The sequence below is a fragment of the Colossoma macropomum genome, unplaced genomic scaffold (genome assembly GCF_904425465.1).
Source record: "Colossoma macropomum unplaced genomic scaffold, Colossoma_macropomum, whole genome shotgun sequence".
NCBI lineage: Eukaryota > Metazoa > Chordata > Actinopteri > Characiformes > Serrasalmidae > Colossoma > Colossoma macropomum.
Genome location: NW_023494788.1, coordinates 15,811,695 through 15,825,125, shown reverse-complemented (window position 1 = coordinate 15,825,125; position 13,431 = coordinate 15,811,695). Strand labels below are relative to the sequence as shown.

General features: G+C 37.3%; 1 protein-coding gene across 1 annotated transcript in view; it reads right to left on the bottom strand.

Moving 5' to 3' along the window:
• Positions 1-13,431, bottom strand: part of gabra4 (gamma-aminobutyric acid type A receptor subunit alpha4) — a 37,716-nt gene that overhangs the window by 21,834 nt on the left and 2,451 nt on the right. The window contains exons 3-6 of the mRNA XM_036568624.1: positions 11,858-11,925; positions 11,150-11,370; positions 10,922-11,004; positions 5,357-5,500 (exon numbers count right to left, since the gene is read on the bottom strand). Coding sequence (XP_036424517.1) covers positions 5,357-5,500; positions 10,922-11,004; positions 11,150-11,370; positions 11,858-11,925 — 516 coding nt within the window. The remainder of the gene's footprint in view (positions 1-5,356; positions 5,501-10,921; positions 11,005-11,149; positions 11,371-11,857; positions 11,926-13,431) is intronic.

Genomic DNA, 13,431 nt, shown 5'->3' with positions numbered 1-13,431 from the left:
CAGAGACTTTTGCACAAACTTGTGCAAGCTTGCTTGAGTGCACATTGTCATTAAAGCAAAAGGGAGACACACCTAATTCTGAAATTCATGTTCACATTTCTACTTCTTGTTCTACTTTTCACTCAGATTGTTATGCTGATATTGTAATTTGTCATGAAAAACTTTGTATGACATCAGATAAGAATGCAAAATGGAAGCATTTTTGGTGGTCTCAGAATTGGCACCCACCGCACATACAAATCAGATACTAACAGTTACTTTTTCAGGATTAATACAATCATAATAATTAGTTCTCTACATAGAACATTGTTTAGTTGCAATATTTAGTTGCTTCAGTAAGTCTTTTTAGAGCTGTGATTAATGATGTTACAGGGTTACACAGACAAAGTACAAATGCAAGCAAAGACCAACTACAACAAAACAAAACCCATTACATCATCCTAATCAAAAATGAGCTTGATGAAATAGAGCATTGTTCTGACCATGTGTTTGATCCAAAGCATGTGGTTGGACAGAAGTCTCAAAAAAATAATAAATAATAAGAAAAAATCCTATCTAAATTGACCTTGGACTTGTAGTGCCTATTTACATTATTCCACTAGTTTGGTTTTTTCCTCAAATTGAGCTGAAACTAATGCAAAATTGGATGACACAACTTTGAAATGCTAAGCCTCTTGTCAGACACTCATACTTCTTTGCCTTTGCCTTTGTTTCTATGAGGATTATGCACTTGAACGTACATTTTCCTGTTCACACTGAGCTTAGAGTTCACCACTTGCCCCAACACTGTAATATCATCTCATTTAAATTATTCAAGTACTGTGAAAATGTACAGCACTTCACACACACTCCACTATGGCAAATATACATCTAAGGCAAATCACACATCTGAGGAGAAACATATATATTCAGAAACGTGAAGGGTTTCGTTGCAAAACACATTATAGACCACTTTAAAAGATTTTTTTTCATGATATATGTTTTGAGAGTGGCCACATACAAGAAATATCAATGCTGTGTTATGATTAGCACCATGTTTATTAGAGAAATGAAAATGTGTTTTACATTATATGTCAGATAATACTACTTTCAAAAACTTGCTATATATGTTTTATAACATATATGAGGTCAGTCTCAGTCTTTTCATCGACAGAATGTGCACTGTAAATAAATAATGAGTTGAATTTGCACGATTCAAAATTTCCATGTGAATAAAATTAATCACATCAACACAATTTTGTCTTTCAGTTTACAAACAACCTAGTTTCCAAAGATGTTGGGATGCCATGAAAATGTAAATAAAAACAGAATGCACCAATGTTTAAATCATTTAAACTCTATATTTAATTGAAAAATGTTACAGAGACAGCTTATTAAATGTAAAAGTTGTGTAATGCTAAAAAAAACACCTGATCGTCAGGGCTGCAGGAACTAAGGGGGCATTTGACCCACCACTTTTTTAAAGTATTGTGGTGATGCCCCACTACTTTTGAGTTCAGAATGCACATAAAAACCTCCGCTTTCCCTAAACTGCTTAAAGAGCTGACCAGTACAAACAGGTACTTTAGAATCATTTAGAATTTAAATCATTAAATCATTAATAAATAAATCTTTAACATTTTAAATCAACCTGATTTGTTAAATTTAAATTGGTATACACATAGACGATAAGCATCTCTATTTTCACCCATGTGTGTAATTTAGTCCACTTTAGCCCTTGCAGTCCACTAACTAAACTAAATGAAAGAGATACAATATCACAAAAAAAGTGGCGCAGTCTCTATAAAATAATTTGGGTACAAAAACAGCCTGATGTTCTTTACAGATGTTAGCCAACAAATACTGCTATCTGACGCCGCACCTACTGAAGCAGCATCAAAACAAACACTGACACTGATCAGGTTCAGAGGTGGGAAGAGCAGCTTAGATCAATACTCAAGTAAAAGTTTTGATACATAAAATAGTAAAAGGACCTTACCCAAAACAGCTTGAGTAGACATATAAAAGTACCAGGTTGAATAGGCTTATAAATACATTTAATTGGCATGACATGAAAAGCAATTTTAGTCAGTGGCTTCATATCATTTCTTCACTCAGCCAGTCCCCTTTCATGTTTTTTTAAACAATATGTTCTGCCCCACCACTGTTGGAGGTGTGGCGTTACTCCTGCTGTGGTTAACTGGCAAGAGGTCAGTAAACATCCAAGAGAGACTGAGTCTTTCAAAAGTAAAGTTAGGGAGGGGTTCACTACTCTGTGAAAGACTACGCAGGCAAATAAAACAATGATTAAAAAATAACATTTCTCAAAATAAAATAGTAAAAGAACTTGGTGATTTCATCATCTATGGTACATAATATCATCAAAACATTGAGAGAATTCAGAAAAATCTCTTGCAATCGACAAGGCCAAAAACCGTTCTCTGTGATCTTTGGGCCCTGAGGCAGGACTACATTAAAAACAGACATGATTATGCAGTGGAAATCACTGCATGGGCTAAGGAAGACTTCTGAAAACCATTGATGGTGCACATAGTTCATCACTGCATCCACAAGTGCAAGTTAAAACCATGCAAAGAAAAAAACATTTATAAGCAGGAACCAGAAATGCCACCATCTTCTCTGGGCTTTTCTGGGCCCGAGCTCATTTAAGATGGACTGATGCAAAGTGGAAAAGTGTCCTGTGATCTGACCAATCAAAATTTGAAATTTGTTTTGGAAATCATGGACACTGCGTCCTCCGGGCTAAAAACCATCCGGCTTGTTATCAACGCACAGTTCAAAAGCCAGCATCTGTGATGGTATACGGGTACATTAGTGCACATGGCATGGATGACTTGCATATCTGTGAAAGCACCAATAATGCTGAATGATATTTACAGGTTTTGAGATATGAAGCAAGAATGGAAAACATTTCACTTTCAAAACTATGGCAACTGTTCTCCCAGTTCCCAAATGCTTACACAGTGTTGTTAAAAGAAGAGGTCATGCAACACAGTGGTAAACATGCCCCCATCCCAACTTTTTTAAAACGTGTTGCTGGGATCAAACTCAAATTGAGCATATCTTTTTCAAAAACAATAAGATTTTTCTATTTCAACATTTGATATGTTGTCTTTGTACTGTTTTCAATTAAATATAGGACAGAATATAGGATAAATATATAATTTTTGCATTCTGCTTTTATTTATGTTTTGCACAGCATCCAAATGTTTTTGGAAACAGGATTGTACTTACTTTTGCATACAGTAGGTGAAGTTAGGGATCAGGGAGAACATACCTTATAATCTTTCATTTTAGTGTTGCTTTGAGCATCAACAGTTCGATCAATCATGAGCTGTAAAGAGATTGATCGTTTGTTTTTCCCTCTAAAGTCTCAAGAATTTAATGCATTTTATCAAATATGACTATTACAATCAACTTTTGAGGATCAATCAAAGTTAACCTAAAATCAAAGTTGATCTGGGTTGCAGCTCACTCACTCACATTTAACAGGCTGAATATTCTCCACAAGGGGATGCTATTAGCACTCAAATAGCCACATTATCCACATTATCATAACAGTTCATGTCCTTCGTCATATTAACCCTTTCATAAGTATGATTGTTTTGATCCGAACGCTGCATTAGAACACACAGTTTCGAATTCTGACACAACAATCAGCTTTAGTTAGACCCATTCATTAAATCTGTCCTGCTGATTTTTCCTCTCACGACATACAGCGTGCCCCTAAAAAACACAGCCAAAACAGGGTGACAGTTGCATGCCTGTATTAATCGATGTAAGCTGTTAGTCTTTATCAGCCATGTGCAGTAAGCAGAGTAGCAGCAAAATGAATGCTCTGACTGTACTTAGAAGCACATACGAAGTACACTCCTATGACACTCACAAAGATTAACTCAGTCAGCTTAAAGCTGGGGTTACACTACATGACTTTTACCCCATTTTTAGCCCCAATTCTCAGTCTTTCTGAGTCTGCAGGTGTTGGAGCTGTCAGAGTCAACAGCTGGTTGAGAAAACTGAGTAGTGTGCGAGGACCACAGACTCAGGTTTATTGCCTCCCGATCAAGTTTGAAATGGCTTTGTATAGAACTCATGCCTCTACATAGAACAATTGCCTTTACTAAAAGAACACTTTAACAAACATCCTTTTTGAGCGTGGTATATATTGGTCAGCGACTCAATCTGAACAACTCCTACAACATGCAATTAGAAAGTGAGAAAGAAGAAAATACAGTATTTTACAAGAAAAATGATGAAAAGAGACTCGTGTGTGTGTGTAGTTAAGCTTTTAATGATCTGTGTACAAGGAACAAGCACAATCGAGTGCATGTATGTCTGAAACTACCACACAGATCACTCCTTTACATCCATGACTCTCACTTACATATGTTTACCTGTAGCGGCAGCAGAAAGCGACTTCATGTTTATTTTTGTCTTCTAGTAATGTGAGAATGCATGTGTTCATGCTGGTTCAGTGAGTTCGATTTGGTTCAGCAATTTAAAAGTTGTGCAGGGTTTGATCCCAAGTCATTTAGTGTTTAACCTACAATAATTTAGCCCAAAAACAATCTGTAGAAACCAGTCAGCCAGTGTGAGATATTCACTCTTTTTATGATCTGTTAGGACTATCAAAGTCATGTAGTGCATCCAAGACTTAACATAAACGGCCACTAGAGCCACCCACTCAAACCTAGCCTCGCCAAGTCAATGCTGCCTCAATGGGCATTATTACAAACACAAGATAACTTAACCACCAAACCATCTTACCACCAAATCTCAGTATAATATTTCTGTCATCACATCCAGAATGAATGAAATTTGTAACAATTTTTAAACACTTTACATTTGTCAGCTCCAGTGAATAATAGCATTAGAAGTCATTAAGTGTCACCGCTTTATTCAAAAGTGCATCTTGTTTGCATGTAACTCAGTCTGCTGATTATCCTTAGCATTTGTGGAGCTGGTGCTGCGTAAGCATCACATTCTAGAACTGCAGCTACATGCGTATTAAAAGAACTCACTGTGGGTGGACCACTGGAGATAGTCAGAACTTACTTGTGAAAAGGTTAGATTAATCATATAACATAATTTAAAAGAGAATATTCTTAATCTTCCATCAAAATGTAGCAACTTTTTCCTGCTTTTAAATAATTTTTACATCATCATGCAGTGGCTCAGAGACACTCCCAGGCACTGCATTTCATTCATAAATACATCACAGTATGAAGGGGAGATGTGTTATGATTTCCTATTCATGTTAACTTTAAAATCTGCACAGCAGGGATGCCAGCTACACCCTTCAGTTTCATTCATGGCTGGGAAATCTACTCACAGTGGAAAATAAGGGTGCATGTACCTGTGATCGATTTCACGGTTTCACTGGAAACAGTTTGTCCAATTAGATCATACTGCACAAGGCTGGAGGATTCAGGAGGGACTTCCACTGAGTGTTTAGGTCCTTTGGTCCACGTGTAGATCATCTCAGTCTTGGGGTAAGCGTCTGAGAGACAAAACAACTGATTTTCAGAGGCATTTGAGGTTGGACATGGAATGTGAGTAAGCAAGAGAGGAAAGGAATGGCTAGAGAAAGCTTGAGAAGGAAAAGGAAAGAAGGAGTGCTGATCTGTTCAAAATGAGGGTGAGGGGTGAGCAAAAGAGAAGCAATATCTGAACACATAAAACGATTACAAAGAGTGTGTGATGCGTAATGCGTTTATATCAGAGTGCGGATGTGTGTGCTCATTTTAGAGAATATAGGGCAAAGCACAGTGTTTATTGACCCCTCCCTGTTTCTACTGTCCGCCGCAGTGTCACACTCATCAGCCTGTCCCTTCTGCACAGTGCAATCACCACCCCTACATAAAGAGGGAGACTCGAATGAGCACTCATTCAAAAACATGAGCAGAGCAGTTGAAAGTCCACTGGGCTGCAGCCCTATACATGAGGAATCAATTGAATCAATTGAAGAAAAGAGAGAACTTCACCAGACTCAATTTTCACTCAAGAACAGTTTTGTGAGCTCTACATTTTATTTCTAAAGGTTTTACTTTTTTTTATTTATTATTATTCCTATTATTATTACTATTTTATTTTCTGCAAATGTTAGTGCATAGTTTCCATTTATTAGCTAACTTTAACATATTGGGAAAAAAAAAACAGAATAAAATATGTGTCATATGTCAATGTATGCATTAACATTAAGCACTGGAGCTCATTTCTGTGTCGGATCCCATAAATAGCCAGTTACATCACTAATAAAATGCCCAGAATGCCTCACACTTCAAAAGTGGTGATCAAATCTCGGCAGATAACTTGACAAGAAATGACTATAAGGAGATAATTACACTATATTATTTATCATTCAATAACGTCTTGCTAACAAAGAAACTTGAAATATTAGAGATGCACTGATACCACTTTTTTCCTTCTGATACTGATACCAATACCTGATTCTTTAGTATCAGTAAATATCACTGTTGTTTATGCTGTCAGTATGACACAGTACAGTTGACTGACGGAGGTGAACCGCAGGCAGGGCTAGTGGACGCACAGGCCCGGTTAGCGGGCTGCTATGCTAAAGGCTAAATTGAGATAAATATCATTATGCCAAGAGTCTGGCGGTTCTTTCCGCTCTTTCAATAACATTAACTCGGACTGTAAGTGACCACACCATGGCAGACAAGTGATTACTGAAAGAAGCAGCTCAGCCGTTCAGGTAAGCAGCTCCGTGAGCATGTTTTTCTCACTAAATACTTCCATTATAGATTCTGCCATTAGCATTTTACTGCTGCTTGTCGTCCCACACCACTGATGTGTTGTTAAGTTCTGTCTACTGGCGTACATGTACGCATCAGAAATTGCTTTGTATATATCGGTATCCTCATCACAGTATCGGATCCAATACTGATACAGTAGTGGTATCGATGCAACACAATGATATATTGACTAAAATGCTTAATATCGTGTGGTGTATTTTATGTTTATAATGATTGAATGTATACTGCATAAGTTATTACTGAATATCAACAATTATTTATATGATAACAGTAGTGTATGTTGAGGTGTTGGGTATGATAGACCACCCAGTCCTCCTTTGAGACCTTTTCCTCTCTCTCTCTCCCTTACTCTCTCTCTGTCTCTCCCCCCAGTTCCTACAGCAGTGTGATACTGAGTTGAGAAAGAGTGTAGCAGAATGACACACCTGCAACCAAGGAGGTGTGTGTGAATCAGTGTTTGAATTGGGTGGGTTAAAAGAAAGTAAAAGCAGACTTTGAGAAATAATTAACAAAGAGAGACAGTGTAAGACATGAATTAAAGAAGGTAGAATGACAAAATACAATTACAGAAGAAAGCTGACATCACTTCTACATTAATAAAATTTGCCACATCAGTTTTGTCCTTCAGTGCACTTACATCTGACTGTAATATGCGATGTAATGTATTTTATTAATGTGGTAATGATTGACACATTGGAATCATGAGTCCTGAGGCACAATGAAGAACCACAGTGACCTTCTCAGCTCCACAGGAGTCCATCAGCAGCTCCCTGACTGCCTGTCTTCCCCCAGGCCCCCTAAGACGGAGAACCGGCCTGTAGATGCACTATTATGCCAAACCCAGATTGATGAAGCAACAGAAAAGAAACGCAAAATTAGTGTGTCCTACTCCACAATGTCACAAGCAGCTCGGGCGGCAGTGGGAGGGGCTCCGTCAAACCTCTCTCCACTCCAGCTTTCTTTTTTCCATCTCCTGGACTGATTTTATCTCCAAATCTCTCGGCTTGCAATGATAAAAAGCGCCCTGCTGTGCACCAACCACAGATTCCTCCGTCAGAGATAAATTTTTTTTTCTTCTGCTTTTTAGTTTTTTCTTTTTTGCTGACTGACCATCGTCAAGGCTGGTGCTGATATAGTGATTCTTTGTTTGAGTTTTGAGCAGATGATCTAATTTTGTATTTACTCTCTCACAGGGAGAAAAAAAGCAATTATTCCTCACACTCAGAAGGGCCATTTTGTAGCCCTGCATGTACTAAATGGAGGAAAAAATTCAGACAGTATAGCTTGGAAATTAAACATCAGCACTGTTTTATGAGGAAGAAACAAGGAAGTTTGTGGCCACATCAAATTAGCGTCTCTAAATATGAGCCACTTGCAAAATAGTCCATTTACTTGCAAACATCTGAATATATTCAGGGATAGTTGCAATGGAGTGGAAACTTGCTGCAAAGAAAGTATTATCTCTTGCAAAAACCTTCTCATGCTTGAGCAAGTTTTGAGTCTGATCTTCCTCCAGATAAGTTTTTTTTTCCCATTCTTTTTCTTTCCCAGTCCAGTTTGAAACTTGTCTTCCTCTCAGTGTTTGGAGCCTCGCATATGCAAGTACTTCCCCAGCTACACAACATTCTCCCATTGCCAATACTTGACAAAAGAAATCCAGCTTGTGGGTGTCTTAAGCCCTGAAAGCTGAGAAGTAAACTCAGCTTGAATGGCACAATTCATAATGAGTTTCTGCAGATTTAAAAGTTTTGCAAAGTCACAGAGGTCATGTTCTGTAGCAGCATAAAACACACACTGCAGAGATGAACGATCTGAGTGATAAGATGTTAATTGTGCACATATATGAACATGAAGGAGTTTGACAATATCATATTTTTGGCTGCAAATGTTGCATTTGTCTGTATTTGAACACATCTGTTTTTGGACTATTGGCATTTTGGCAATTGGCAGTTGGACTCTTCTACAAGCATGTTGAGCTGTCCACAAATGCTATGTTAGCAGTGGTTTGAAAAGACGAGTCTCAGTGGAATCTTGTGTTAGCTTTCACCCCCTCTCAGCTCGGTAGCATTGTGTGAGAGTGGGAGACCTAGCTAGCAAAGGGAATTGACCATGACTAATTTGGGGGGAAAACTCAAAAATCAAAATCCAGAAACTTGATCGTCAAAACATTTAAGGGCTGCTGACTTTGACTCACCACTTGGAAGTGTGTCACACCTACGTTACACAAGTGGCCACGTGCTAAACGCAAAGCAGACGAGGGGACAGTAAGGAGCAGATTTTTCAAAACAGAACTTGTTTGCCTCGGCTAGGTTAGCCACTGTGAGCTAATTGGCTAGTAATGCTAATTTTGTGGTGCAGAATGTTTTAGCTTTGTGTAGCTTTAAGCTTTGGTTTAAAACTGTGTTGCTAGCAGAGTAAAGTAATGAAGCCTTACAAGCAGTCATGTACGACAGATGAAGTGGTTTGCTTTGCTACCTAAACCCAGTCTGTACATCACCAATGGAACTTTATGATTTTGAACCATTAAGCATTTTAAAGTACTTTTAAACAGCTTTGTCTGACTTTTTTTCAGGTTTGAAAAGGAAATCGTGCCAGGTGATTTCTGGGCAAGTTCTTTTGGTGACAGAGTCAGCTCTAGTGTTTTGGGTGCCCTATTTTGCTACCTGATAAAAAATAGTATAATTAGTAAAATTAAAGGCCAACTAATAACAACGACTACATATCTGTTTAAATTTAATACATGTATAACTGAATAATTTGTGTATTGCTTATGATTGGATGTTTGTTTGGGGTTCTAGTTAATTTAAATGATGGTAATTTAAATTACAGATAACCTTCTTAGCATTGTCGATCCATGGCTCTGTCTCACTGCAGTATTTCTTTTTTACCCAGCTAAATTTAAGCTTAGTTTGATATGACCCTCGAGGCAGGGGCAACACCATTGCTTTTTATTGTAGTAAATGTTTTACTGTCAACATATTTAGGTAGTATGATTCCCTTCTTTGGTGACTCTTCCTCATGCTTCACAGGATTTGCTCTTTCTCATAAACATCATACTTTATCAAAACAAGTTAACTGCGTCTGTGTTTGTTAGCTTTTGTGAAGCTGAAACAGAAAGACTTACTTAATAAACTTTACTTGAGCTCCTAAAGTAATGGAATGGTTTTTCAGAGATTTGCTCAAAGAACCCTTTGCATGTTTAAAGGATTCTTTGCATTTTAAAAGGGTCCTTCAGGCTGATGAAGAATATGTTATATTTGGTTCTATATAGAACCTTTTTGAAAAGGGTTCTATATACCTTTTTGAAAAGGGTTCTATATAGCACCAAAAAATGTTCTTCTATTGTTACGATGTCAAGCTTGTAATAATAGAAGAACCCTTTTTGGTGTTAGATAAAACCCTTTTCAAAAAGGTTCTACATAGCACATTCTCCATCAATCTGATGAACCCTCTCACCATGCAAAGAACCTTTTTATCATGTGAAGGGTTCTTTTAGTGTTCATGGTTTTATATAGAACCATTTTCTTTAATAAAGAACTCTTAATGAACATTTTAAGTGTGTACCAATAAAAGGCAAGCATATTCATAATCATGAGCTGTATATTAAATGGAAGAAAGAAATGCTTTTTTTGGCCAACATTTAAGGTTTGAAGTGTTGGTTTTAGGATTAGGGAAATGTTTAGGTGAAAGTAATAGACATTTACTTTAGCACAAAGACAAGCTGAGCATCTATAAAGCATCTACAGTGGCCCATTAAAAAAGAAAGTCTTACCCTGTTAAACTCGGTACTACACAGTCTAGTGATTTCTCTGCTACATAATGAGCCTGATCCAAGTCCACGGTTTATTGTCAAGCCCTTCATAAGCTGAATCAGGAGCATTAGAGGCATTAGAGCAGGAAAAACTCTTAAAAAGTGCAGTATCACAGTGCTTTGGGCCTAGACTTTGACACTGTGCAGTGGATAGTATGCCTCAGAAATGAAGCAGTATTGAGCACTGCTCTTCAGAGCTTTTACTGGTCATAGTGAGAAAGGTGCCGTTAGAAAGGTTCTCTTTTGTATTTACTTAGTCACCATATTTGTTATCAGTAACAGCAAATTGAGCACACTGCTACAAGATACTCACAAAAAGAATGAGAAAACTTACAACTGCCAAACTTCAGTGGACAGGAATGGCCATCCATTGGAAAATCCACTAGCTTCATTGGACACTCTGCACTTATCGTCAACCTGTACAGCAAAAACACACACACATAAATTCATTGACTGACAAAAACACTTTCCCGCTTTCTTTGGAACTAATATGAAAGATTTCCACAGCTCCACCTTGAATATATAGATCCATAAATGCTTACATTTCTTTCAGGCAAATTACCTCATGGTGTAGAGAATGGTACCATTTTTCATGATTCGGAAGAGTTTGTTTGGGGCGGTCATGTTGTGGGCCACTGATCTTTTGCCATTCCTGAAGAAGGTATCTGGAGTCCATACTTTAGTCACCATCAGGTTGTTCAGCCGCAGTATCTCGATTGGCCCCTCATATTTCAACCTCTGGTCAACCCACGTCTGTCGGAAAAACACGTCCATTGTGTATTCCTAAAATACAGACCAGTCAGATATGAGCTTCTTCAAAGTTAATAACCTATGTGACCTTACAGGTATAACATGACAGACATCAGTCACATAAATCAAGGTGCTACCAGTTTGTTTTAACTGCTGCATAATAAATTGACACTTCAGAGCACTAATTACATCATCTAGGAATCTTCGCCGCTAACCATCGACCGTCATGGTGAGGTGTTTCTGGAGGTAGGCTGATTCACTTGCTAATTATCAGCATGGTGTGAATCTACATCATTACACATCATTTCTGTGTGACAGATGCCATGATTGACATTAGTCCTGGAAATGGATTATTACAGAACAAATCAGACATTCATTTTAAGATGGACATGGATAAACACAAGCACACACAAACAGACTGATAAGTGCAAACAAATAGATTTTCATGTTTAACTCCAAAGAAATACCTTCTTAGAAACCATTATAACATTCTTTCAAATGGTGCTGATTTCATACATACCATTTCCACATCAGACACTGGGCCAAAACTGGTGACGTAGATATCAGTCTTCACCTCAGTCTCTCGACCTATTGAGAGACAGGCACCATTACTGTGGTGTGTGTAAACATGCAAGTCACATAGCCAACTATTTTGCATGTTTTATAGCCCAAACTCAACCCAAGGATTAAAGCAATGGTGTGGCCAAAACTAAAATTCACACAATTTTTCTCTTATCTTAAAAACATGTTTAATACCCAAAGTTTGCTTCTTTACTTTTGCGCTCAATCTGCAAGGCTAATGTAGTTAACCAGTAATAAAGGCTTATAGTCACTAGGTTAAGTAATCTCAAATACACTTGCTTAAGTGGTTTCTGGTCCTCAAAGATATACTGTTATCTATAAAAATGGGTAAAAGCATGTCACAAAGCTAAAAACAGTAGTAGCAAACTATACTAAAGCATTTTGTCTGTACTTTTGTCTGTTTGTCAGTTAGGTTGGTTCTAATGTTTATAGAAAACTTATATAGTTGCTTATTCAATCATATATGTAATACATAGACTAAGGCCCTGACTAAGTTCAGACCGAGTATCCACCAACCTTTGGTATCCAAAGTTTGCATTTGTACTTTTGCACTCAAACTACAAAGCAAATGTAGCTAACAAGTAATGGAAGCTTATAGTCACCGAGTTAGGATTATGTAAACTGCATACTTAAATCGTCAAATACTTGCTTATATGATTTCTGACACGGATATATTGTTTGGATATATTGTTATCTACAGAAATGGACAAAAGTATGTCACAAAGCTTAAAACTTGTCCGTACTTTAGTCTGTTTTTGTTGATTAGTTGATTATAATATCTATGGAACAATTTATGTAGTTGCTGATTTAATCTTATGTATAATAAATAGATAAAGGCCCTGTTTACACTTGGATTGAATTGTGTGATTAGAGGAAGGGTACCATGCATATTTACTATGTCAATCTTTTTCTGTATTTATTGTCAGATAAAAATGTGCAGCGAGCTCATGTTCATGTAAATGTAAGGGCTGTTATTACCATTTAGATTGCATGGATTGCTAAGACAAGCTTAAACAAACAGGATAGGAAATGAAAAAATAAGCTACGCAGATGCTTTAATCTCTGCTGTGATGACGCAGTTGATTAGGAGGTCTATCAGTGTTTTTGAGGATGCACTGGGACGCTTTAATGCTCAACATACAAAGGGTATGTGGCTTATATGTGTCCCTGACCATCTCTGAAGATGGTTTGAGTGATCAGATTATGATCGGATCAACCAGGACGCATGTTAATGCCAGGTGTAAACAGGTCTTACAACCTGCTCAGTGAAGACTGAAACCTCGTACAATATGACAATGATTAAAAAGAAAGAACATAATGTGAAAGTAAAAATAAACAAAATAAAAAATAAAATTCAAAAGTGACAGAAGCAAGGAATTTGTAATGCCATTAGTTTCTACTCAAAAACATTTCCATAACAACTCTTTCAATCCCCGTGTGAACTGGAAATGATGGAAGCTTAGACTCATTTATGTATAACAATGAATGCTGGTTAAATGAAATGTTTTGAGC